General features: G+C 55.7%; 1 protein-coding gene across 4 annotated transcripts in view; it reads left to right on the top strand.

Moving 5' to 3' along the window:
* KCNQ4 (potassium voltage-gated channel subfamily Q member 4) overlaps positions 1 to 21,802 on the top strand; it is a gene marked incomplete at both ends in the record, with an annotated part of 53,120 nt that overhangs the window by 13,962 nt on the left and 17,356 nt on the right. For 3 of the 4 annotated variants that reach the window (XM_082865646.1, XM_082865645.1, XM_082865644.1), the window contains 6 exons: positions 16,742 to 16,832; positions 17,489 to 17,615; positions 17,824 to 17,999; positions 18,642 to 18,767; positions 19,169 to 19,279; positions 19,471 to 19,566. In XM_082865646.1, the coding sequence (XP_082721772.1) occupies positions 16,742 to 16,832; positions 17,489 to 17,615; positions 17,824 to 17,999; positions 18,642 to 18,767; positions 19,169 to 19,279; positions 19,471 to 19,566 (727 nt within the window). The remainder of the gene's footprint in view (positions 1 to 16,741; positions 16,833 to 17,488; positions 17,616 to 17,823; positions 18,000 to 18,641; positions 18,768 to 19,168; positions 19,280 to 19,470; positions 19,567 to 21,802) is intronic. The other variant, XM_082865647.1, reaches the window with a different exon arrangement.

Genomic DNA, 21,802 nt, shown 5'->3' with positions numbered 1-21,802 from the left:
CCTTCCCTTGCCCTGTTCACGCTCCCGCCACCCTCCATCCCCCCACTGATTTAGGCAGAGTTGGGACTTATGGGACCAAATGCTGGGGCATTTGTGGCTGGTGGAGATGCAGTGCCATGCAGGATTTGGGGCTGAAGGATGGGGGCAATGTCAGGGAGGTTTGGGGCCCATGTTGGGGCAGAGTTAGGGGGAAGACCTCATAGGGGTACAGAGCTGGAGTGTTTGGGGCTAATGCTGGGCCACCCCTTCCTGGAGAAATTTGGCTACAAGTCAGGGAGGCAAATGTGTGGGCTATGCCCCCCCTCGCTGGGCGGTAAACACAGCCGTCGCCCAGGAGACGAGCCCAAACATCTCAGCCCCCCACGGTTATTTATACCAGGACTCCCTCTCCTTCTTGGGCCTGGTCTGGCCTCTCAATCCACTCCTGAGCTGAGCGTCCCGAGTGGAGGGTCCAGCCCCCGTCAAGGCAGGAGTCCCCAGCAGCAGGCCTGCTTAAACCCCACTAGGGACTGGGCACTCACCACCTCCCAATGGCATGTCCATTGGAGGCACTGGGTCTTACTGATCAGAAATGTGCCCACGGAGGCCAGGGCCTGGCCAGGAAGCGGGAGCCCTGGGATCGAGCACTGGATTTGCTCTAAACTGCTGCATGACTGTGGTCCCTGTAACCTCAGCTTCCCCATTGTTCAGTAGGAGGGAAGGGTCCTGACTGCTGTTTTGCAAGCTTTTAAGCAGTAGATCTGGTTCTTTAAATGAAACGTGACACAGGAGCACAGGAGTGACACAGTATATAAAATACATTAAAGCAGGGCTGCTCTAGGTGAGTCAAAGGTGGGGTTCCAGAATTCTGCCCACTCACTCTATGGCCCTGCATACCACCAACCTGGAGCCTGTGCGCGGCCCTCCTTGTTCTAGAACACCTTCCAGGGGACCCTGGAGTTCCCACCCCATGGCTTGCACAGACCTCTTTGATGGTTCGCCATCCCAAGGGCCACTGTTGTGTGAGTGCTCCTAGGTCGAAGGGCAGCTGTTTGCAGCCAATGTGGATGAGAGCAGGCTGGGGGCAGCCACAGGAATGTAGCCAAGGCCCCCTCTGGTGAGGGATGATCCCAGTGTGGGAAGAGAAGAGGGCACACCATGGGCCAGAGACTGGAGGGTAGCAGGGGCTGGCTGTCCCCTCCCTGCCAGATTCCAACATGGGACTCCAAGGGATCCAAGATTTTAAATTCAGGCCTAGCCTTCCAGATCCTTATGAAGCTGTATGTGTCAGGAAGGGTAGGTCATATTTTATTTAACAGCTTGTTAGCTTGATTTAAGCTTTTAAATATTCAGACTTATAGTGTGTGCGTCTCCATTTGTCCTCTTTCCCAGCCCCACCAGGTAGGCTTGCATTGGCCCTCCCTCCACCCACCCACCCACCCACCCACCTCTGTAGCAACCCCAAGATGCCCTTGCTGAGAACTCTTGGGCTTCAGAGGACAGTGGGACATTCCTGACTCACTGATGCTTAAGGCCCTGGAGACCTGGACCTTCTTGTTGCCTCCCAGATACTGTCTGAGCATGTACTGGCCAGCCCGCGGGAAGTGGAGGAGTCAGAACTGGCTTTGCCTTTGATGGATGGATCCTAATGAGCTGGTGGGGGGTGGGGAGTGGACAGAGGTAGGAACTGTCTCAGCACAGAGAGGTCCTGGGGTGCCCAGAGGGGGCCAGGAATCCCAGCCAGGGGCTGGGGGAGCACTTCTCCTCAAAGCAGATCAGGGATTCTTGGGGAGGAAGGGGGAACATCCCAAGGAGAGGAGAGAGCACAAAAGTCACCAGGGTGGAAATAGACGGAGTATGGAGGGGTGGAGTGTGGCTGATGCCTAGTGTGTGCACAGCCTCAAGCTCTGGGCTGAGGACCTCAGGTTGTGAACCATGAGAAGCCACTGTAGGATTGTAAATGGGGGAGGGGTGCACAGACTGCAAGGTAAGTGGGCTGCGGGTGAGAATGAGGATGGTGCTGGAATCGTGGTGGTCAGTGAAGAGGTGCTGGAGGGAGGAGGAATGGGGCGAGTGCTTGACCGGGCAGGAGTGGGGGGCTGGGAAGAAAGAGCTGATCCCAACTTTGCCTTCTGGAGCCTCTTCGCTATCTCCTCCTTCGCTCTGTCTTGGTTCCTGCCTCTGTCTCCCACCATTCTGCTGCCCTGGGTCTCCATGCTGGGGAGAGGAGTTCCTCTTCCCAAACCCCCCTCCCCAACTAGATGGGGAGTGTGAGGCCACTGTATAAGCTGTATAAGAGGGGACCAGCTCATTCATTCATTCACTCAACAAATATTTATCGATAATCTGCTCTTGCACCAAGCCCTGTTTCAGGTGTAGGAGGGATAGTGGTGAACAAGATAGATAAGTCACTGCATTCATGGAGCTTACATTATGGGGGGCCAGGGGCCCAGAAACTGTATCTTTCCCTGGTGTCCACCCTCAGGCCCATACCTCTGGATACCCGGGAGCAGGGACTCTCTCTGATACCCACTCGTTCATCCCAGCTGCCCTGGTATCAGCACCCATCTTCAGAACATTGAGGAAGGGGGTCCAGTGCTCAGGGTCCCAACCCCAGGGACCACCCATCTCCATAAGACGAGCCCGGGGTGGGGGCAGGACCTGGGCTCAGGCCCTAGCCCTTTTCATTTCCATGTGACTCTGAGCCCCTTACAAGAACCTTCCTGGCCTCAGTTTCTTTATCTGTCAAGTGGGGCTTTGGGGAAGCCCAGAGGAAGTGAGGGGAGGGAAAGACCTGTCAACTCCAGTATTCCCCATTGGTGGACAGCTCCTTTGGCTGTGGGTGGAGGTGGAGGTGTGCCCAGGGCTCAATATCATCGTCATTATCAACCCAAGATAATAATAGCTACTATCCATTGTGTTCACTGTGGCCAGCCTCATGCATCTTCTCATTTAATTTATTCCCCACAACCAGCTCTGTGTGGTCGCTGTATCTTCCCTCCCCATATGCCAGGTGAGGAAACTGAGTCTCAGTAAGGTGAAATGACTTGTTTGAGTTCACATGCGAACCTACCTGACTCTGGGAGCCCTTAAGGACTGTGCAATGAGGGTGTTGCCTGGCACCTGCCCCTCCTGGGCACTCAGCCTCGAGAGTAGTAACCCAGCCCTAGTGCCTCCCCCCCGCCTCCCTCGGGGGCTGGCACCACCCCGAGTCTGGGCACTGGGTCCTACAACACTGGCCAGGGCAGTACCAGGGGCCGGATCAGGCCAGGACCCGATTTAGGGCCCTTGGCACCTCTGGGTCCGGGAGCGCTCAGTCCCCAGCACGCAGCGTTGATGGGTGGGCGAGCCGCGGGCAGTCGGGGTGTCGCGCCCCCATCTCCGCCCCCGTCCTCGGGGACGCGGCGGCACCTTCACACTTTCCGCTTGGCCCGCTGCTCGCCTTTCAGGCCGCCGCGTTTTCAATTGTTAATTTGGAAACGGAAAAAGAAGCCGGCGGGGCGGGGGAGGCAGCAGGGAGGTAACTGGAGCCGCAGCGCCGCCCGCGCCCCTCCCGCGAGCGGTGCCGGGTGTCGGCGACGCTCCGCCCCTCCCAGGGACAGCCCGGGGCCCCGCCCACCACCGCGTCCCGCCCCTTCCAGTATGTCCCTCCCCTTGCTGACAAGGCGGGGTCAGCCCCGAGGACCCCTGAGCGGGAAGGGGCAGAGGCCGTGCTGGGGGAGGAGTCCCCCAGGAGCCCTCCTCCCCAGGAACGTTTCCCTCTCCCCGAGGAACCCCGCCTGGTGTACACCTCCTCTGCGTCCCGAAGTGAACCCAAGCCTTTCTGCAACCCCTCAGCTCGGGGTTCATCGGGGCCAGACCCCTGCCTCCAGGCTGCCGCACTAGGGATCATTGGCCCCATTGGACAGATGGAGAAACTGAGTCCCAGAGAGGGACAGTTCCCTTGCTCAAGGTCATGCAGCCAAGGCTGAATTCTTGAGCCTGGCAGGGGTCAGGATTGGAGCTGAATTCAAGCCCTGTTCTTTTCGCTCTCAAACGTGTAGGGTTCTGTCTTCCTCAGAAGAGGAGGGGGCGTCAGGACCAGAGGTGCAATTTGTCCCCTTCCCCCGACCTCCAGCACTGTTTCTGTGGTTAATGAGCTATTGGAAGTCCCTCTTTGGTCTACCCTGACTCCTCCTTGCTATGATTATTCAATTATAGGGGAGTTTTGGAGGTAGAAGGAGGTCTCTCTAGACTTTCCACGCACAGGAGTGCCATGCCAATGAAATGTAAAAGACCTTCCACCTCCGGGAGACCCTAGAAGTCCCTCAGGACTGGCAGCTTCAGGAGCTGCCTCCTTCATTTCCCATTGGGAAGTCAAAATCATCAGTCCCAGATGGATCAGCAAAACATGGGGCTCTTGGAGACCCTTACTCAACCCCTTCCTCTCCCTGAGAAGTAAACTGTAACTCAGGGACAGCTTTCCAACCCCTCCTGAGTGGTGGCAGAGTCAGGATAGAGAGCCTGTTGATCCAGGTTCCTAGCTGTGTCCACATCCTGTGCCTCCCCGTCTGCTGCCCCCAACCCTGACACCTTTCTCAGAGCCACGAAGCAGGGCCTTGCCTTTCAAGGGACTCTGAATCAGGCGGAACCTCTCCCCCTAAAGGCCGAGGAAACTTGCGGGCGGAGATGTCTGCAGATGTGCTTCCAGCTTCCAGCCTAAGACCCTCCTCACCACCCCTCCACCTTGGCTGTGGAGCAGGCCAAGGTCACTCAGCAAGCCTTTCCCAGCTGTCAGGGCCCATTGGAGACAGTCTTGCTGAATTCAGTCTGGCTGGTCCTGGATTTGGGATTCCCATGGTGAGCAATGCTCTCAGGGCAGCTGTAGCCAACTGCCCCAGGTGTGGCCTGTGAGTTTGCATGATGCTTTGCTTGTTAATAGCAAATGCATCCAAACGCTCCTCCCCTGTCAATCCCCCTAAACCTCCCCCTGGGTGAGATCCTCCATGGCTGAGTCTGCAGGACTCCCAGGTGTCCTCCCTAGGGGGCCCGGCCCTCCCCAAGCTCCTGTTCCACCCTGCCAGCTCTTGGTGCCCTCTCTGCTCTGGGAGAACCAAGCTCTTTCCCCTCTTTTGACTCTTCCCTCCCTTCCCCCTTCCCCCTTTGCACAAGTTCTGCTGATTCAGAGGACAGAAGGCTTCTAAGAGGTGACCCTGACCCCTGCCAGGCTCAAGTAGCTGGAGGCCTGGGTAATCCTCGAACCCAGTGCCACCCTGACACATACAGCGAGAAGGGCAGGGGCGGGCCCCATTCTGCCGCCAGGATGAAGGAATTTTCAAGGTGGGCATGAGGGACAGGTGCCTGGGTCCTTCTACAGAAAGAGAAGTCAAAAAACATTACCTTAGGAATAGGGAAATCTGGGTGTCAGTCCCAGCTCTGCCACTGATCTCCTGTATCATCACAGGTAGGTCATGCCCCTCTCTGGGACTCAGTTTCCCAACCATAAAGAGAGGATTCATTGACCCTAAGGGACCTTTCAGTGCCAAAATATAGTCAGTATCTGCTCACCTCTTGCCACCTCTATTCCCGTTGTGCAAGTCACCATCACCTGTCGCTTGGATTAACCATTAGCGTGTCAACTCAAGACAGGGGTGAATGCCACTGCTTTCCCCATCCCCCCTCCGTGCCATAGTCTGTTCTCCACTCAACCTCCTGTGTGATCTTCTGCAAACATAAGTCGGATCCTGTTACTTTCTGCTCAAAACTCCCCATCTCACTTGGACTAAAAGCCCAAATCTTCACGCTAGCCAGTAGATGCTCTGCTTCCCACCTCCCTCCACTGCCTACTACTCTCCCCCTTCCTCACTCCGCTCTGGGAGCACTCCTTTGTTTGTTTGTTTGTTTTTTGTTTGTTTGTTTTTGCGGTACTGGGTCTCTCACTGCTGTGGCCTCTCCCGCCGCCGCGGAGCACAGGCTCCGGACACACAGGCCCAGCGGCCATGGCTCACGGGCCCAGCCGCTCTGCGGCATGTGGGACCCTCCCGGACTGGGGCACGAACCCGCGTCCCCTGCATCAGCAGGCGGACTCCCAACCACTGCGCCACCAGGGAAGCCCCGAGCACTCCTTTCTTGCTGGTTCTGGAATACACCAGGCACCCTCTGGCTCAGGTCTCAGGCACCTCTCTCATACCTCATTTCCTTCTGCCCAAATGTCACTTTCTCAATGCTGCTTTCCCTGACCACCCTCTATAGAATAGCTCCCGACTCCCATACCAGTGTTCTTTGTTCCCTTTTCCTGCTTTATTTTTCTCCATCATCATCTGACATTTTGAACATTGTCTTATTTATTGTCCATCTCCCCCCATGAGAACGTCAGCTCCATGAAGGCAGGGATGTTGTCGGTCTTTGTGCCTGGCTCACGGTGAGCACTCAGTAAATACGTACTTACTGAATGAGTGAGTGAATGCTCTGTGGCTCTGGACTGTGGGGTTCCTGGGTGTTGCTGCCCACCCCAGTTCCCTCATAATCCCGTCTGCTGCGGGGAGGGTTGAGGTGTGGAGCTGGGAGCGGCCAGCAGGGTGTGGGCACCCTGGGTACCAGTACCAGTCAGAGGTCCAGTGCTGGGTCGTCCCCTCTTTCAGGAAACTTTTACCCAGCTCCCATCCTGAGTTGGGAACAGGGCATTCCAGGTGAAAAGGACAGGACCTCAACGAGCTCTTGGTCTGGGGGAGGAGACTGGTACTCAAACAGTGCTTTTCACATGTTGAGGCAAATGCCATGATGGAGGTGAGTGTAGAGCTGGAGATGGGGGATTAAGGGAGCATAGAGTGGGGGCTCCCACCTAACCCAGCCGTATTGGAGGAGGGGCAGATACAGCATGAGCAAAGGTGAGGAGCAAAAAACAGAGCAAAAAAGCTCTGTTTGCTTTTTTTGGGGGGAACAGAGCTGTGACAATGGAGTATTTTGTGCCAGGTGGGGCACTGAGTGGTGGAGAGTCAGGTGGCGGGGTGAGTAAGGGCCTGCCTTGCAACCATGCTTAAGGTGCTTGGGCCTGAGCCTGCAAGTCTGTGGATTTCACACTTTAAACAAACAAACAAAAAGCAGCAAAGCTCTTTGTTCAAATGAAATCTTATGCCAAGCTCAGCATGTAAAACTGAGTCACCCAAATCCACACAAGCTGCTCAGGTAGAACCAGGGGGAAGTTTCCATTGGCCATCTTGTTTCAGTCTCCAGAATTCAGGCTGCCTGAATTCCACCCCTTAGTTTGCTTTCACTTTGCTGGCCTCCTGCTTGGGAGGGCACGCTCCCTGTTTATTTGAGGAGTCAGCGCTGCCTGGACAGCCCTGGACAGATGGATAGCCCCTGCCCCCTCCTCGTTGCCACCCTTGACATGTTGTTCGGCCCACTTACCTGGTGCACCAGGTAGTCTAGCTGTCATGGTACAGGGAAGCAGCAAGAACAAGTAGGAGGGTTTGGAGCTGGTTCAGGTGGGAGAGGACGAGGCTGTGACTCATAAAGCACCTTGCCGAGAAGACACCGCCTTCCACACCACACTGGGACCAAGACCATTCACACGGGCTCAAGAAAAATGGGCATGTGGAGGTGGAGAACACCTACCGGAAGGAGAGGGAAGAATTTGTAAGGCTTCATAGCAGGAAGCACATCTGGGCTTTGTGGAGTCGAGAGGGGGAGATGAGATTCTGGAGTGACAGTCTCATCTCCACTTCTCTCTGCACCTCCGCCAACGTGCTTCTATGGTTCTTTTTTTTTCCCTAAGTCATACATAATCTTTTATTCTTTTTTTCATTCATTCATGTATTATTTCTTTAAAAAAATTTTTTTTAACTTAAAAAAAAATTTATTTATTTTTATTTATTTATTTTCGGCCGTGTTGGGTCCTCGTTGCTACGTGCAGGCTTTCTCTAGTTGCGGCGAGCGGGGGCCACTCTTCGTTGCGGTGCGGGGGCTTCTCATTGCGGTGGCTTCTCTTGTTGCGGAGCACGGGCTCTAGGCATGAGGGCTTCAGTAGTTGTGGCTCGTGGGCTCCAGAGCGTAGGCTCAGTAGTTGTGCCGTGCGGGCTTAGTTGCTCCACGGACCGTGGGATCTTCCCAGACCAGGGCTTGAACCTGTGTCCCCTGCACTGGCAGGCAGATTCTTAACCACTGCGCCCCCAGGGAAGCCCTAAAAATTTTTAGTGGCATCTAGTTGATTTACAATGCTGTGTTAGTTTCAGGTACACAGCAAAAGGAATCAGTTATACACCTACAGATATCCACTCTTCTTTAGATTCTTTCCCTATATAGGCCATTACAGAATATTGAGTAGGCCTCTGTGGTAGGCCTTAATTCCATGCCTAAGACAAAGAATCTGATTGTCTCAGCCCAACCTATGTGTGTGTGGGGGTGCTTTCTTGGGTCAGCGTCCATCTCCCGGCAGCCAGGAGAGGGGCGCGGAGACACGTGGTACCACAAGGGGTTGGCCCTTCCAGGGCTGTGCTGGCTGTCAGGGCCATCTCCAGGGCCGCCCCATGTCCTGTGTGCCCTGTATGATGCAAAGGGCTGGGCCGAGAGGGTGAGTGGTGCCAAATGCAGCCTGTGCTTGAGGGTGGGTCAGGCCAGGGCAAGGGTTACCTGGTTCTAATGGGGTCATTTGGAAGGGTCAGTTTCTATCATTTTTCATGCTAAAGGGAATGCCTTTTCTAATTGGTCCTCCAGGAGGGTGCATTTTTTTCATAGTTTGTACTATGTACTGGCAGCTGCTGTCCCTCCAGGGACATCCTCAAAGAATCTGGAACTGAGCTGAAGGCCAGCCCTTTCCCTTCTGCCCCACGGCTGGAGAGCTGTAAGGCTAAAGGGACTTTAGCTGTTGCTGAGTTGTCCCCTACCTTCATGTTGCAGATGGGGAAACTGGGACTCCACTGAGATCTCACTCCTAGCCCTGAGCCCCAGCACAGGCCTCTGGCCCAGAGAAACGGCGGCCGCAGCAGCAGCCCTGGTGCGGGACCCTGGGTCACGTGCTTTTGCTCCCTTTGCCATATTTAGAATCGCTGGATCAGGGGAAACTTCTCGTCTCAGCCCCTGAGGATTCTTGGAAAGAGCCTCACTCTGAGGCCTGGCTGAGTGCCCCTACCCTTTATCCCCCTGCAAGAGAAAGTTCGAGCCTGTTCTCCCCAGAGGAGCCTGGGACCCTCTGGGCCACACCGCACCTCTGTCAGGAAGTGCCTCTCAGGTCTAGTTGAAGTTCCTTCGTCAGTATCAGCTCGGGTTTGGGGTTTAAGAAGCCCTTTTCTGCTGGAAGGTGGTGGGGGTCATGGCCTCTGTCCTCCAGGAACCTTGGCTGGATGGGGACAGACTGGCCCCAGGGTTCCATAGCCAAGGGAAGATAGAACCTTGCGTTTGGGGTCCTGGTCTGGGAGGCACGAAAGAGTCACTCTCCCAAGGCCAGATGCAGAAATGAGAGAGCCGGCTGGTGGCCAGGCCGGGGGCAGACCCTGGCAGGGCTCAGTGTGGGAGGAGGGACACTGGAGAGAAGGAAGGAAGGAAGGAGACCCAGTGGGAAGGAAGGGGCAGGGCCTGGAACTGCATTTACTTTGGCCTTGTGGGGAGCGGGGAGGTCCCCTCATCCCACACAGGCTCCTTCCTCCCTCAGAATCATCATGCTTTAAAAAGTAAAAAAAGCCAAACCAAAAATGCGTGTGTGGAGCACCTGCGATGTTCTAGGTCTTTTCTCCCATCCTCCCCTATGGGGATAACGGTCCTGTGTTCCCATTGGACCCCTCTCCAGGGCCTGGTCAGCTCACTTTCCCATTCTCCACACCTGCGGTTTCAAACCTCTTCAGACCCCCACCCACTCTGCTCCCTACTGCAAAGTAGATCTGGCCTCCTCTTCCCAGAGAAAGTCAAGTCCCCTGATGGGGACTCTCTAGGCTTCTCCCATCTGTCCCCCCAACTCCTCTCCCACCTGGTCTCTCCCTCTTCCCGCCTGTCACCATGGAAACTGCCGGGGTCCTCTCTGCTCAGCACCAGCCCTTCCCCTGCTCTGGATCCCAGCCTCCCAGCTGCCCTGGGGACTTCACTCCACTGATCACTCTGTCTCTCTCTCACATCTTCAACTTCTCCTTCTCTCCTGGCTCCTTCCACTCTGGCTCTCTCATCTTAAAACAACCACCACAACCACAAAAAGAACAATGGCTTATTCCCTGTGCTCCGTATCCTTCTCCAGCTACGGATCTCAGCCTCTACACTTTAAACTTCTTTAAATAGTTATACCTCCACTCAACTGTCTCCAGTTCCTCACGGCCCCTCTCCCTTTCTCATCCCATCTAGACCTGCTCCAGCCCCCGCCCCCCCCCCCCCGTGGCTGGCCTTGCCAAGGTACCCAGTGACCAACGTGTCACCAAATCCAGTGGACATTTTTCAGGCCTTGCTTGACCTCTCGGCAGCATTTGACACTGTCGTCCACACTCCCTCCTTGAAACACTTTCTGCTCCTGGCCTGGCACCTCTCTCTTCTGGTTTCTATCCCATCTCACTGGCTGCTCCTTCCCAGTCTGTGTAGAGGGTCTCTCCACCCTCTGCACCTCTGGGGTTCCATTGGTTCCTCCTCTAAATTTGCCTCATGCTCTCTGGACTGTCTCAGGCGCACCCATGGCCTCAGTCACCACCTCTCCCTCGATGTCCCCCAGATCCACATTTCCGGCTCAGGTTTCTATCTTCATACCCAGAGTGTTTGCCCAGCCCTCTCCATCTCAACACGTCCAAAACGGAGCTCATCACCCCCACACCCGCTCCTCCCCTGGGCTCTCCCATCTCAGTTCAGTCATGGCACCTTCATCCATCCAGTCCCCACACCAGAAATATGAGTTATTTTCTCTCATTGTCCCCATTTCCAATTAACCATCAAGTCCTACTTCCTAACACTTTCTAACACTTTCTCCAGTCCATTCACTTCTCTTTCGCGTTGCACTGTCATCTCTCATCTGAACTATTGTGGAGCTTCCTACTTGCTTTTCCTGATCAGTCTCTAATCCATGGTCCCCACTGCCCCTGAGTTGTGGTCGTGAAACACAAATCAGACCATATCATTCCCTCTGTTAAAACTCTTCAATGGCTCTCCATTGCCTTTAGGTAACGTTCTTAAGGTCTGAGGGTGCCTGATCTGGCCGTCTCTGGTTTCTCCTCTGCCCCTTCATTTTAGGCCCACACTTGCTAGAACTACCGGCTGCCCTGTGCTGCCTCCAGGCTCCCACATCTCTGTTGCTTGCACACACATCCTGCTTCCTCTGCTTGGGGCACCCCACCCCTGTCCTCGTCACCTCCACCTCTTCACTGATCCCTCTACTTTGACTCTGCTAAAGCCATCTTGGGGTTCCCCCCAGCCTCTGGGTACACTGTTATCACTTCATCCATCATATCACCACTGTGTTACACTTGTTAGTTTCTTGGGGACCTGTATGATTAATTGCTGGCTTTACAATAAAACTGGCTGAGTGTGGATGGCAATGAACAATTTCTTTTTTTATTATTATTATTTATTTATTTTTGGCTGTGTTGGGTCTTCACTGCTGCCCACGGGCTTTCTCTAGTTGCGGTGAGTGGGGGCCACTCTTCCTTGTGGTGTGCGGGCGTCTCATTGCGGTGGCTTCTATTGTTGTGGAGCACGGGTGCTATGCACGCCGGCTTCAGTAGTTGTGGCGTGTGGGCTCAGTAGTTGTGGCTCGCGGGCTCTAGAGCACAGGCTCAGTAGTTGTGGCACATGGGCTTAGTTGTTCCGCGGTATGTGGGATCTTCCCGGGCCAGGGATCGAACCCGTACCCCCTGCATTGGCAGGCGGATTCTCAACCACTGCGCCACCAGGGAAGTCCCTGCAATGAACATTTCTTAAGTGAATGTGGGTCAGAGAGGTTAGGCGATAACCTCTTTTCTGCTGCCTAATCCACCCTACCCCAGCCCTCTTGTCTTTCATATCCCCATCTCTCCAGCCTTCAAGCATCTGTCTCTCCAGGGACATCCCCAAAGAGTGTGGAGCTGAGCTCATGGCTCACCCTTCCCTTCTACCCCACTGCTGGGTAGTCGTAAGGCTGACACTCCCCACCTCATATTGCAGACAGGGAAACCTGAGGCCCAGAGAGGCACTATGCCTTGGTGGTCCAGGTGGACTTGGGTTCAGGTCCTGGCCCTATGGCTTTGGACAACCTAGTATGCCTTTCTTTCTATCTTTTTTTATTCCGTTTTTTTTTTTTTTTTTTTTTTTTTTGCGGTACGCAGGCCTCTCACTGTTGTGGCCTCTCCCGTTGCGGAGCACAGGCTCCGGACTCGCAGCCCCAGCGGCCATGGCTCACGGGCCCAGCCGCTCCACGGCATGTGGGATCTTCCCGGACCGGGGCACGAACCCGTGTCCCCTGCATCGGCAGGCGAACTCTCAACCACGGCGCCACCAGGGAAGCCCTGGAGTGATTTTAGAGGGCCCAAGCCAGCCAGCTCCTGTGTACCATCTATACTTTGTAGATGGGGAAACTGAAGCCTCAGAAGGGGCCAGAGACAATCCTTAGACAATCCTTATTTGTTGTATGAATGAAGTCACACACTGGTTCTGGCAGACATGACCAGATCCCAGCTCAGGGCTCCTTCTCCCTGTCCCCTCCATCCCTAAGCTCCAGACATGATCTCTCTCTGCTGTCCCAAGAACGGGTGTCTGTGTGAGGACCTCTCAGGAGGGCCAAGGCAGCTTGGGCCCTAGCTCTGCCATGGATTCACTGAGTGATCTGCAGCAAGTCTGCCCCTCCCTGGGCCCATTTCCTCAACTGGAAGATGGGGATAATTATTCAGCTGCCTGGAACACAAGATGTTCTCTGACAAACTAAGTATATCTTTCAGCTGTATTGAGCATCTAACCCCTAGCCCGTGTATGAAGGCTGGAGGAGGCGAAGTTCAGGCGTTTTTTAAAGTGTCTACCAAATAGAGCTGGTCAGGGTTGGAGACTTGCCTTCTCTTCACTTCTCAGGAAGGCTGCTGGGGGGCCCAACGGGTCAGGGATGGATGTGCTTGGAACTTTGGGAGCCTCTGCAGTGCGTACAAACTGGGGGCTTTGGTGACATGATGTTTTGAGGTTTGTTTAAGGTGAATTTCTGCTGTTCGTTTACTCAGTCTATGAAAAAATAAATAAAGCAGATTCAGGGGAGAGAGAGCGGGGATGGGGCCATTACTTTGGAGAGGGGGTGGCTGGGGAAGGCCTCTCCAAGGAAGTGATGTTTGAACAGAGTTCTGGATGAGTACGGGAGCAAAAAATAGGCAGAGGAAACAGCAAAGCAAGTGCAAAGCCTGGAGATGGAAAAACTTTTGATGTGTTCCAGGAATGGCAGGGAGGTAGAATGGCTGGAGCACAATGATGGAGGGGCTGGAGAGAAGCAGATCAAGTTCAAGGGCTGGGTGGGACCGGATCTCACAGGGCCTTGCTGGACATGCTGAGGAATTTGACTGCCGCTCTCTAAGTGCCATAGGAAATCAGAGGAGAGTTCTGTGGAGAGTCCTGGTTTCCAGGTTTGCTTTGTAGGAAAATCACACTGATTGCTTTGAAGAGGGTTCCTGTTGGGCCAGAGTGGAGGCAGGGAGACCAGTCGGGGTGAGATCATGGGGGTTAGTCTGTCCAGGGCTACATTCTGTAGTTAGAGCCAATAGAAATTGCTAAGGGACGGGATGTGGAGGGGGAGGGAAAGGAAGAGTCGAGGGTCACTCTTAGATACTTGGCCTGAGCCCCTGGATGGAAGGGGGCGCCATTCCTGAGATGGGGCAACCGGAGAGGAGAGAGATTTTAGGGCAAATTGAGAGTTTGTTTTCGGACACGTTGGGTTTGAGGGGCCCCTGGACAACTGAGAAGAGATGTTGAGCAGGCCGTTGACAGGTGAACTGGACTCGGGGAGAGGCTGCCACACCCTCACACCTGCTAAATGGCCAAGGCTGGGGGCGTCCCTGGTGGCACAGTGGTTAAGAATCCGCCTGCCAATGCAGGGGACATGGGTTCGATCCCTGGTCCGGGAAGATCCCACATGCCATGGAGCAACTAAGCCCGTACGCCACAACTACTGAGCCCATGTGCCACAACTACTGAAGCCCATGTGCCTAGAGCCCGTCCTCCGCAACAAGAGAAGCCACTGCAATGAGAAGCCTGTGCACCGCAATGAAGAGTAGCCCCCGCTCACCGCAACTAGAGAAAGCCTGCACACAGCAACAAAGACCCAACGCAGCTAAAAATAAATAAATAAATAAACAAATAAATAAATAAATAAATTTATTTTAAAAAAGTGGCCAGGGCTCTTGTGGTAAAGGGGTGGGGACAGAATTTAAAGGTTCCCCCCCCCGTTTGTATTTTTAAGGAAATACATTTTAAAATTGATGTTAGTTTGTTATTACCCAAGCAGCACATGTTTATTCTTTAAAAATACTAAGAAATGAGCTTCCCTGGTGGCGCAGTGGTTGAGAGTCTGCCTGCCGATGCAGGGGACACGGGTTCGTGCCCCGGTCCGGGAAGATCCCACATGCCGCGGAGCGGCTGGGCCCGTGAGCCATGGCCGCTGAGCCTGCACATCCGGAGCCTGTGCTCCGCAACGGGAGAGGCCACAACAGTGAGAGGCCCGCGTACCGAAAAAAAAACCCAAAAAACTAAGAAATGAAGATAAGCAAAAAGCAAAACAAATGCCAAATCATTCTTAATTTTGCTACCCAGAGATCAGCCCTGCTGACTCTTGGTATGTGTACACAAAAAATCTATATTTTAAAAGTTGGAATCACATTGCTTTAAGGTTTCATAATCTGCTTTTTTCACGTAACCTATTGTGAAGTGGACATTTTAGAGATGTGTACCTATCGACATGGAAAGAATAGTGGTGAGAAAAAAAAAATCTTGAAACACTCAGCAGGAAGCCCCAAACGTGACCCATTTCCCTGAGGTTCTGAGGTCAGCTGAGCAGTGGGATTAAAGGGTTTCTGTCCAGGGCTGGGGTGAAGGCCCATCAGAATTTGGCTGCAGGCCTCCCAGAGGAGGGGGCCGGATGGAATAACCTCAGGAGTACCCTTCCGCCCCGAGCCCTGTGTCGGTGGTGGTCCCCATTCCTGGTGGATGCGGCACTGGGTTTGCTGCGTTTGCTGTGGTTAATTATTGAACATGAGGAGCTGGTGTTCTCCCCAACCTCTCCCTGTGCCTTACGTCTTTGCTGACTCAGCTCCTGCCTGGAACTGGCACAGGAGGCCTCCTCTTCCTCACTCATTCAACCAAAACTTTTTACTGACATTTACCACCTACGTCCTCCCCCCGCCTGGGGCATGTGCTGGGCTGCAGCCCTATACCTGCCCTCCACGCAGGCTGGGAGCCCTGTCCAGGGAGGTGTAAGTGGGCCAGGGTGGAGCCACGCCCTTCCCATGTCCCACCCCATCCCCCCGTCAGCCCCCACTTTACGGATGCCGAGACTGGCTCAGAGAAGGTAGGTGACTTTTCCAGGGTCACACACACAGCAGGGCCGGAATTTGAACCCGGGTCTCTCTGACTCGGAGCCCATGCCCCTGCCGCGATGAAATGTGAACACAAATAAAGCGCCATAGACAGTGACTTGGGAGGCGAGCACTGGGAGGGGCGTTCTGAGGGAACAGTGGGATGGGGACATCCCAGCAGGAGCGCTGGGGAGAGGGGAGCGTGAACAGCATCTCATCAGGCTCCAGTGGTGAGTCGTTTCAGGCAGAATGCAGTGTCAACAGTCCCAGGTGGGGACACTCTGGGAACACTTTGGAGAGGCTGTAGGTCTGTGCGTTTCCGGAGAAGCCCATGCCCTCTGGAGTCTCTTCCAGGAGCAACACCCCCATCAAAAGGAGGAGTGCTTCCGGGAGGCCAGCATCGTTCCCTTTTGCCGCATCTGCAGCCTGTGCCCCACATCCTGTCTTCCCTCACATATTCACATTCTCCCTGAGTCCAGCAGCTTCTCTCCTCACGCCCTTTCCCCTCTTCCCATCCACTGGGGAGTTGGAAACCCTGGCTCTAATCTCACCCCTGTCCTGGACATCCTGGGTGACCTTGGGTGAATCCCTTTCCTCCTCTGGGCCTCAGTTTCCTCATGTGTGCAATTAGGGTTGAGGGGAGTATCAGATGAGTTGGTTTCTAAAGTTCCTTCCATTTCTAACCATCTGGTTCTGAGCCACTCAGTAGCTTTCCACTGCCCTCCGGGAAGTTCCAGGGAAGTTCCAGGCCTCGATGGGCATGGCTCCCTGCTGCCTGATTGCCCTCCCACACCCTCTCCCCCTCTGCATGTTCCCTCCCTATCTGTCTTCTCCAATCCCCTTTCCTTCCCTAGCTGTCTCAGTATTTAATTCCATGAGAACTCACGAAGGCAGAGGCGATTGTCCTCATTCTGCAGGTGAAACCATGCTTCTGCCATCTTGGAATTCATAGGGAAGGGGGGATTCCTGGGTCCCTCCCTCGGCCAGCCCAGACAGACCTACCACCCACAGCTCAGTGACCACCTCTGTGAGCGGCAGCTGCCTCAAGGGCAACTGAGAGGGCTGTAAGGTGTCTGTGAGCTCAGCAGCCTCCTGGAGCTCGGGGGCTTCTCCCTTTGGTGTCCAGCACCAAGCCACAGCTCCAGGGAACTCTGATTCTTAGTCTGCTTTCCAGATTATTCTTCCCAAATGAAGCTTCCCTCCTCCTCCTTCTCCTCTGACTCTGCAGCCCCCTGCCAGAGGCTCCTTGGCTGCCCTGTCCATCCAGCAGTCTAACCCTCTCCTTCATGCTGCTATTGCAGATTTTTGCTGGTCTTCAGCTGCCTGGTGCTGTCCGTGCTGTCCACTATCCCGGAGCACCAGGAAATTGCCAACGAGTGTCTCCTTATCTTGGTGAGTGCTGGAGTCTGGGTCTGAGGGAGGCTGTGTCGGGGTGGCACCTCTGGTCTGAGGGTGAAGGTGGAGTGAGGCTTCTCATACCATGGCTCAGAGAGTGGCTTGCTGTGCTGTGTTCTCTGACCTGGTGGCTGCCCCTCTCTGGGCTTCATCCCTTGCTTTATAGCAGGTGTTGGGAGAGCTCCCGCCTCTATGCCAGGGCTTATGATGGGCCCAGAGGAGAGCCACTCCTTCTCAGGATCAAAACTGCTAACACCACCCCTGGTGTGATGGGGGTTTTCCCCCTAACGGGAAGCACCTTGGAGGGTCACAGTGACAGACCACCAACCACCTCTATGTCACCTGGTCAGGGTTACAGAGGCTGGGATGGCTGGGAGGGGGAGGGTGGGATGAGGAGAAGAAAAACCCAGACAGCTCATGGGGACAGCAAGGGAGGATAAATTTGGGCTTTCAGTCTCTTTGGAAGACATGGAAGAAGCCACTTCCTTCTGGAATCCTCCTCAGGTCCATCCAGGTGTAAGAACCTCCAGGAGAGGTGGTCTGAGGAAATCCTAGTACCCCTAACCCAGGGACTCCGGGCTGGGTGGGTGCCGTGTGACCTAGACCCCGGTCCTGAAGAGTGGGGACCAGAACTCAGGCCCCTGGTCCCACAGGAATTCGTGATGATCGTGGTGTTTGGTCTGGAGTACATCATCCGCATCTGGTCCGCGGGATGCTGCTGCCGCTACCGAGGATGGCAGGGCCGTTTCCGCTTTGCCAGAAAACCCTTCTGTGTCATCGGTAATGGGCCTACCCAGCCCCGCCTGACTCTTGACCCCCAAGCCCCAGGGTTAACACCCTGACCCCAGGACCCTGGCTGCTGACACAGACTCAACAGACCTTCCCAATCGCCCCCTCGGCCCCAGGAACCCCCAACCTCGGGTCCAGGCACAGGGTAGGTTGGCTCCCCGGCGCTGGCCATGACCTCGCCCGCTCTCCGCCCCTGCAGACTTCATCGTGTTCGTGGCCTCGGTGGCCGTCATCGCCGCCGGCACGCAGGGCAACATCTTTGCCACGTCTGCGTTGCGGAGCATGCGCTTCCTGCAGATCCTGCGCATGGTGCGCATGGACCGCCGCGGCGGCACCTGGAAGCTGCTGGGCTCGGTGGTTCTCGCTCACAGCAAGGTGAGGCCGGGCGTGTCCGGGGGCGCGTCCGGGGCGGAGCTGGTGCGGCAGCTGGAGGGGCGGGGCCGAGCGGAGGCGGGGCCGTGGTAGGGGAGACCAGGGACCCAGCGCGGGCGAGGCCACAGGGGCTACCTCGGGGGGCGGGGCAAGGGCGGGGTCTGGAGGGGAGGTCAGGACCAGGCCAGGAGGCGGGGCCTGAAGGGCAGGGCTTGAGAGTCTCAATTGGAAGCTTCCGGGTTTGGGGGTCTACGCTTACAGGGAAGTGGGGAGCTGGAGCGGGGTCTGAGGGTGGGGCTGGGGCGGGACAGGATGTGGGGCGGGATGGAAGCCTGAAAGTGGGGCTTGGGGGGCGGTGCAAGATGGGCTTGTGGGCGGAGGTCTGAGCGTGGAACCTGGAGGGTCAAGGGCAGGGCCGGGGCGTGCTCTGAGGTTTTGTGAGGGCCTCGCTCTTCCTTGAAGGCGGGGCAGGGTCTCCTTGAAGGGAGTTGCTGAGAAAGAAAGGCAGGCAGAGCCACCTCCAGGGACTTCCGAGAGGTGGGTACTCTTATCCCCTTTCAGAACGCCTCCCATAGGCCATTCTGGGAGCCGTCCACCTCCCCACCTGTGCCAGGTGTATGGTCTCATCCCTTGCTGACCCCACAGGAGCTGATCACCGCCTGGTACATCGGGTTTCTGGTGCTCATCTTCGCCTCCTTCCTGGTCTATCTGGCTGAGAAGGACGCCAACTCCGACTTCTCCTCCTACGCCGACTCGCTCTGGTGGGGGACGGTGCGTGAGGGTCTGTGCAGGGCCGCCCTTCTCCCTGGGACCCTCCCCGGCCTGATCATCGTGACCCCGACCTAGGGGCCTGTCCCGGTCCTCTCGACTAAGGCTGGGACCTTCGTGACCAGCCTCTGTGTTAATCCTCCAGTGGACCACCATGTGACCCCATCTAGTTCCCTACATCAAGCCCTTGTGACCTGTACCCCTCTCCTCCACCAGCACGGGGGTGGCGGAGAATCCACTTATGCCTCTAACCAGCCCCTGTGACAAGTCCTTGTGACCAGTCCCTGTGGGCAACCATGGAGGCCCCCTCCCTTGTGATCAGGCTCCCACCTGCCTGGGACCCAACAAGCTCCTGTGGGTGGCCCCCGTAACCAGCCCTGCAGGTAACCTGTTTGCGTTCCCAGATTACACTGACGACCATTGGCTATGGTGACAAGACACCACACACGTGGCTGGGCAGGGTCCTGGCTGCTGGCTTCGCCTTACTAGGCGTCTCCTTCTTTGCCTTGCCTGCCGTGAGTCCCCCTCCACTTAGGATGGCCCAGCCCTGGGCGGGGGCGTCCTGGGGACAGATCCTGCTTAAGCCCCGTCCAGCATTTGCATGAGTGGTGGTGGGCACCTCAGATGGGCAGAGGTGGGGGCACCTTTGCTGCCTTTTGTTGTCCCCACCATCACCATATTCCGCGAACCATGCCTATCCTCCTAGGGCATCCTTGGCTCCGGCTTTGCCCTGAAGGTGCAGGAGCAGCACCGGCAGAAGCACTTTGAGAAGCGGAGGATGCCAGCAGCCAACCTCATCCAGGTACAGGACGCCCAGGAAGCCCCTGAACTGAATTGGTGTGTCAGCTCTGTATGATGACCCTCGTGTCCCAGCTTCACAACTATGACTCCACTTTGAAGCTCAGAGAGATGTGACTTTTCTGGGGTCACATGCCAAGTCAGGGACAGAGCTAGGACGCTGGCTAAGATTTTCAGAAATTTCTCCCTGCACCACATGCCCAGTTCAGGGCTAGCCAGAGCTGTCCCACTGACCCACTGCAACCCCAACTCTACATGGCCTGAAGTGGAGTGGAGACTGGACAAGAGGCCCTAGGTCCCTAGTGGAAACCCAGTCCTGCCACCCATCAGCTGTGCAGTCATCAGTAAGCCTGTTCTACTCCCGACACCTTAATTCACCCCGCAAGCACTCCCACAAGTGAATGTTGTAGCTACAAACCGAGAGAAACACGTTGAAAGAAAGAAATGGTTCTCTGAAGAGCGTTTTACAGGGGACCTGGCCTGATCTGACCTTAAAGGGGAACTCAGGGATGACTACACTGGGAAACTGACACTTGAGCAGAGAGCTGGAGGATGGGTAGGAGTTAACTAGGTGAAGAGGTGAAGGGGGAAGCCTTCGAGGTAAGGGAACAGCGTGTGCAACGGTCCCGTGGTGAAAGGGAGCAGGGTGTGTTTGATGAACAGGAAGGAAGCTAGTTGAGACGGGAACAGAAAGCTCAAGTGGAAGGGTTTGGATAAGTGGGCGAGGCCTAGACCTGAGGGCCAGAGAGAGGAATTTAACAGTTTCCTAAGAACAATGAGGATCCATTAACAGGTACGGGGCAGGAGGAGGGGGTGACATGATCAGATATGTGTTCTGAAAGGTGGTGAGTGGATTGGAGGGTGACCTGCGTGTGTGGAGGGAGCAGATAAGAGGCTCTGGGAACAGTCTGGGTGAGGCGGGGTGGCGGGTGACTTGGACTAGGGTAGCAACAGATGAGATGGAAGGAAATAGGCAGATGCTACGTATTTAGGAGGTGAAATTGGTGACATCAGGAGTGAGGGAGAGGGAGATGGCAGGGTGACTGGCTTGCCTGACTGGATGGTGGAGGACCCTCCTCACTGGAGGGGGACCAGACTTGGGGACATGAAGAGTGTGAGTTTGGCTGGGGCACGCAGAGTCTGAGGGGCCTCTGAGCCCCCGAGGGGGGATGTTGAGGAGGTCACTGATGTACTGGTGTGCAGCCGAGGTGAGGAATGTGCTGGGCCTTGTGTGCGGATGGTAGTGAAGTGCTTGCCCAGTGGGGAGAGGACAGAAGGAGAAGAGAAGATGGTCCAGAGCTGGGCTTTAAGGAACCTCAGCACTTCGTGGCTGGGTGGTCAGAGTTGAGCCAGCCAAGGAGGCAGAGGAGGAACAGCCAGACGGGTGGGAAAAAAGCAGGAGTGTGTGGGCTCAGTTTCCCCCACTGTCTGAGGCATTCCGACAGGGCACGGGCTGAGGCAAGACTCTGATTTTTTTGTGACTCCGTGACTCAGCCTTGTGCAAGAGGAACCTCGGCGAGAAATAGTTCAGGGCACCTATGCACAGCCTGCCTCGGCCTGCTCCCCAGCTGGCCATGCTCTGACCCCCCAGCCCAGGTCTGACTCAAGGCCCCCCTTATCTTTCCTCCCCAGGGTGGAACCCCCCCTCCCATCTCTACTATCTCCGGCCACCAGCCCAACCTTTCCTTCTTAGCATCCCTTGGGGCACAATGGCTGCTGTTCCCTGGGAGCTGGCCTTCCGAGGGGCATTGTAGGGGCAGGCGGCTGGCACTGGCCGGGCCGAGAGACAGCTGGTATTGTGGTGCCCATAATTAATGAGACAGCTCTGGCAGCTGCTCCCCAGCCCAAGCCAGGGGCCTAGGCAAGCAGGAAGTAAAAATATTCCTGTCTTGGGAGGGTGCCTGGCCAGTGAGGTCAGCAGTGGGCCGTCCCTTAAGGACAAGAGGCACCCGAAGAAGGGACCAGTTCTGCTTCCTCCTGCCCAGCACCTCCCGAGCCTTCTTGCCCTCACCGATTACCCCACTCACAGTCCCTACCTGGCTCTTCTCTTTACCTGGGGGGAGAGGGACTGTCCTTCCTCTTGTCTGATCGTCATCCCTCCTGCCGCAGAGGAAACCCTGCAACTTCATGGGTGCTGAGGGGTTGGTAGGTGATGCTGTTTCCTCCCCTCGTCAATCCCATGGGCAGTGACAGGCAGCTGGGAAGGAGGGGGTGGGGTTATTATTAGTAACAACGGTTTA

The sequence above is a fragment of the Leucopleurus acutus genome (genome assembly GCF_964270905.1).
Source record: "Leucopleurus acutus genome assembly, chromosome: 2".
Lineage (NCBI taxonomy): Eukaryota > Metazoa > Chordata > Mammalia > Artiodactyla > Delphinidae > Leucopleurus > Leucopleurus acutus.
Note: the sequence above shows the minus strand (reverse complement) of the source record. Positions and strands in the feature narration are given on the sequence as shown.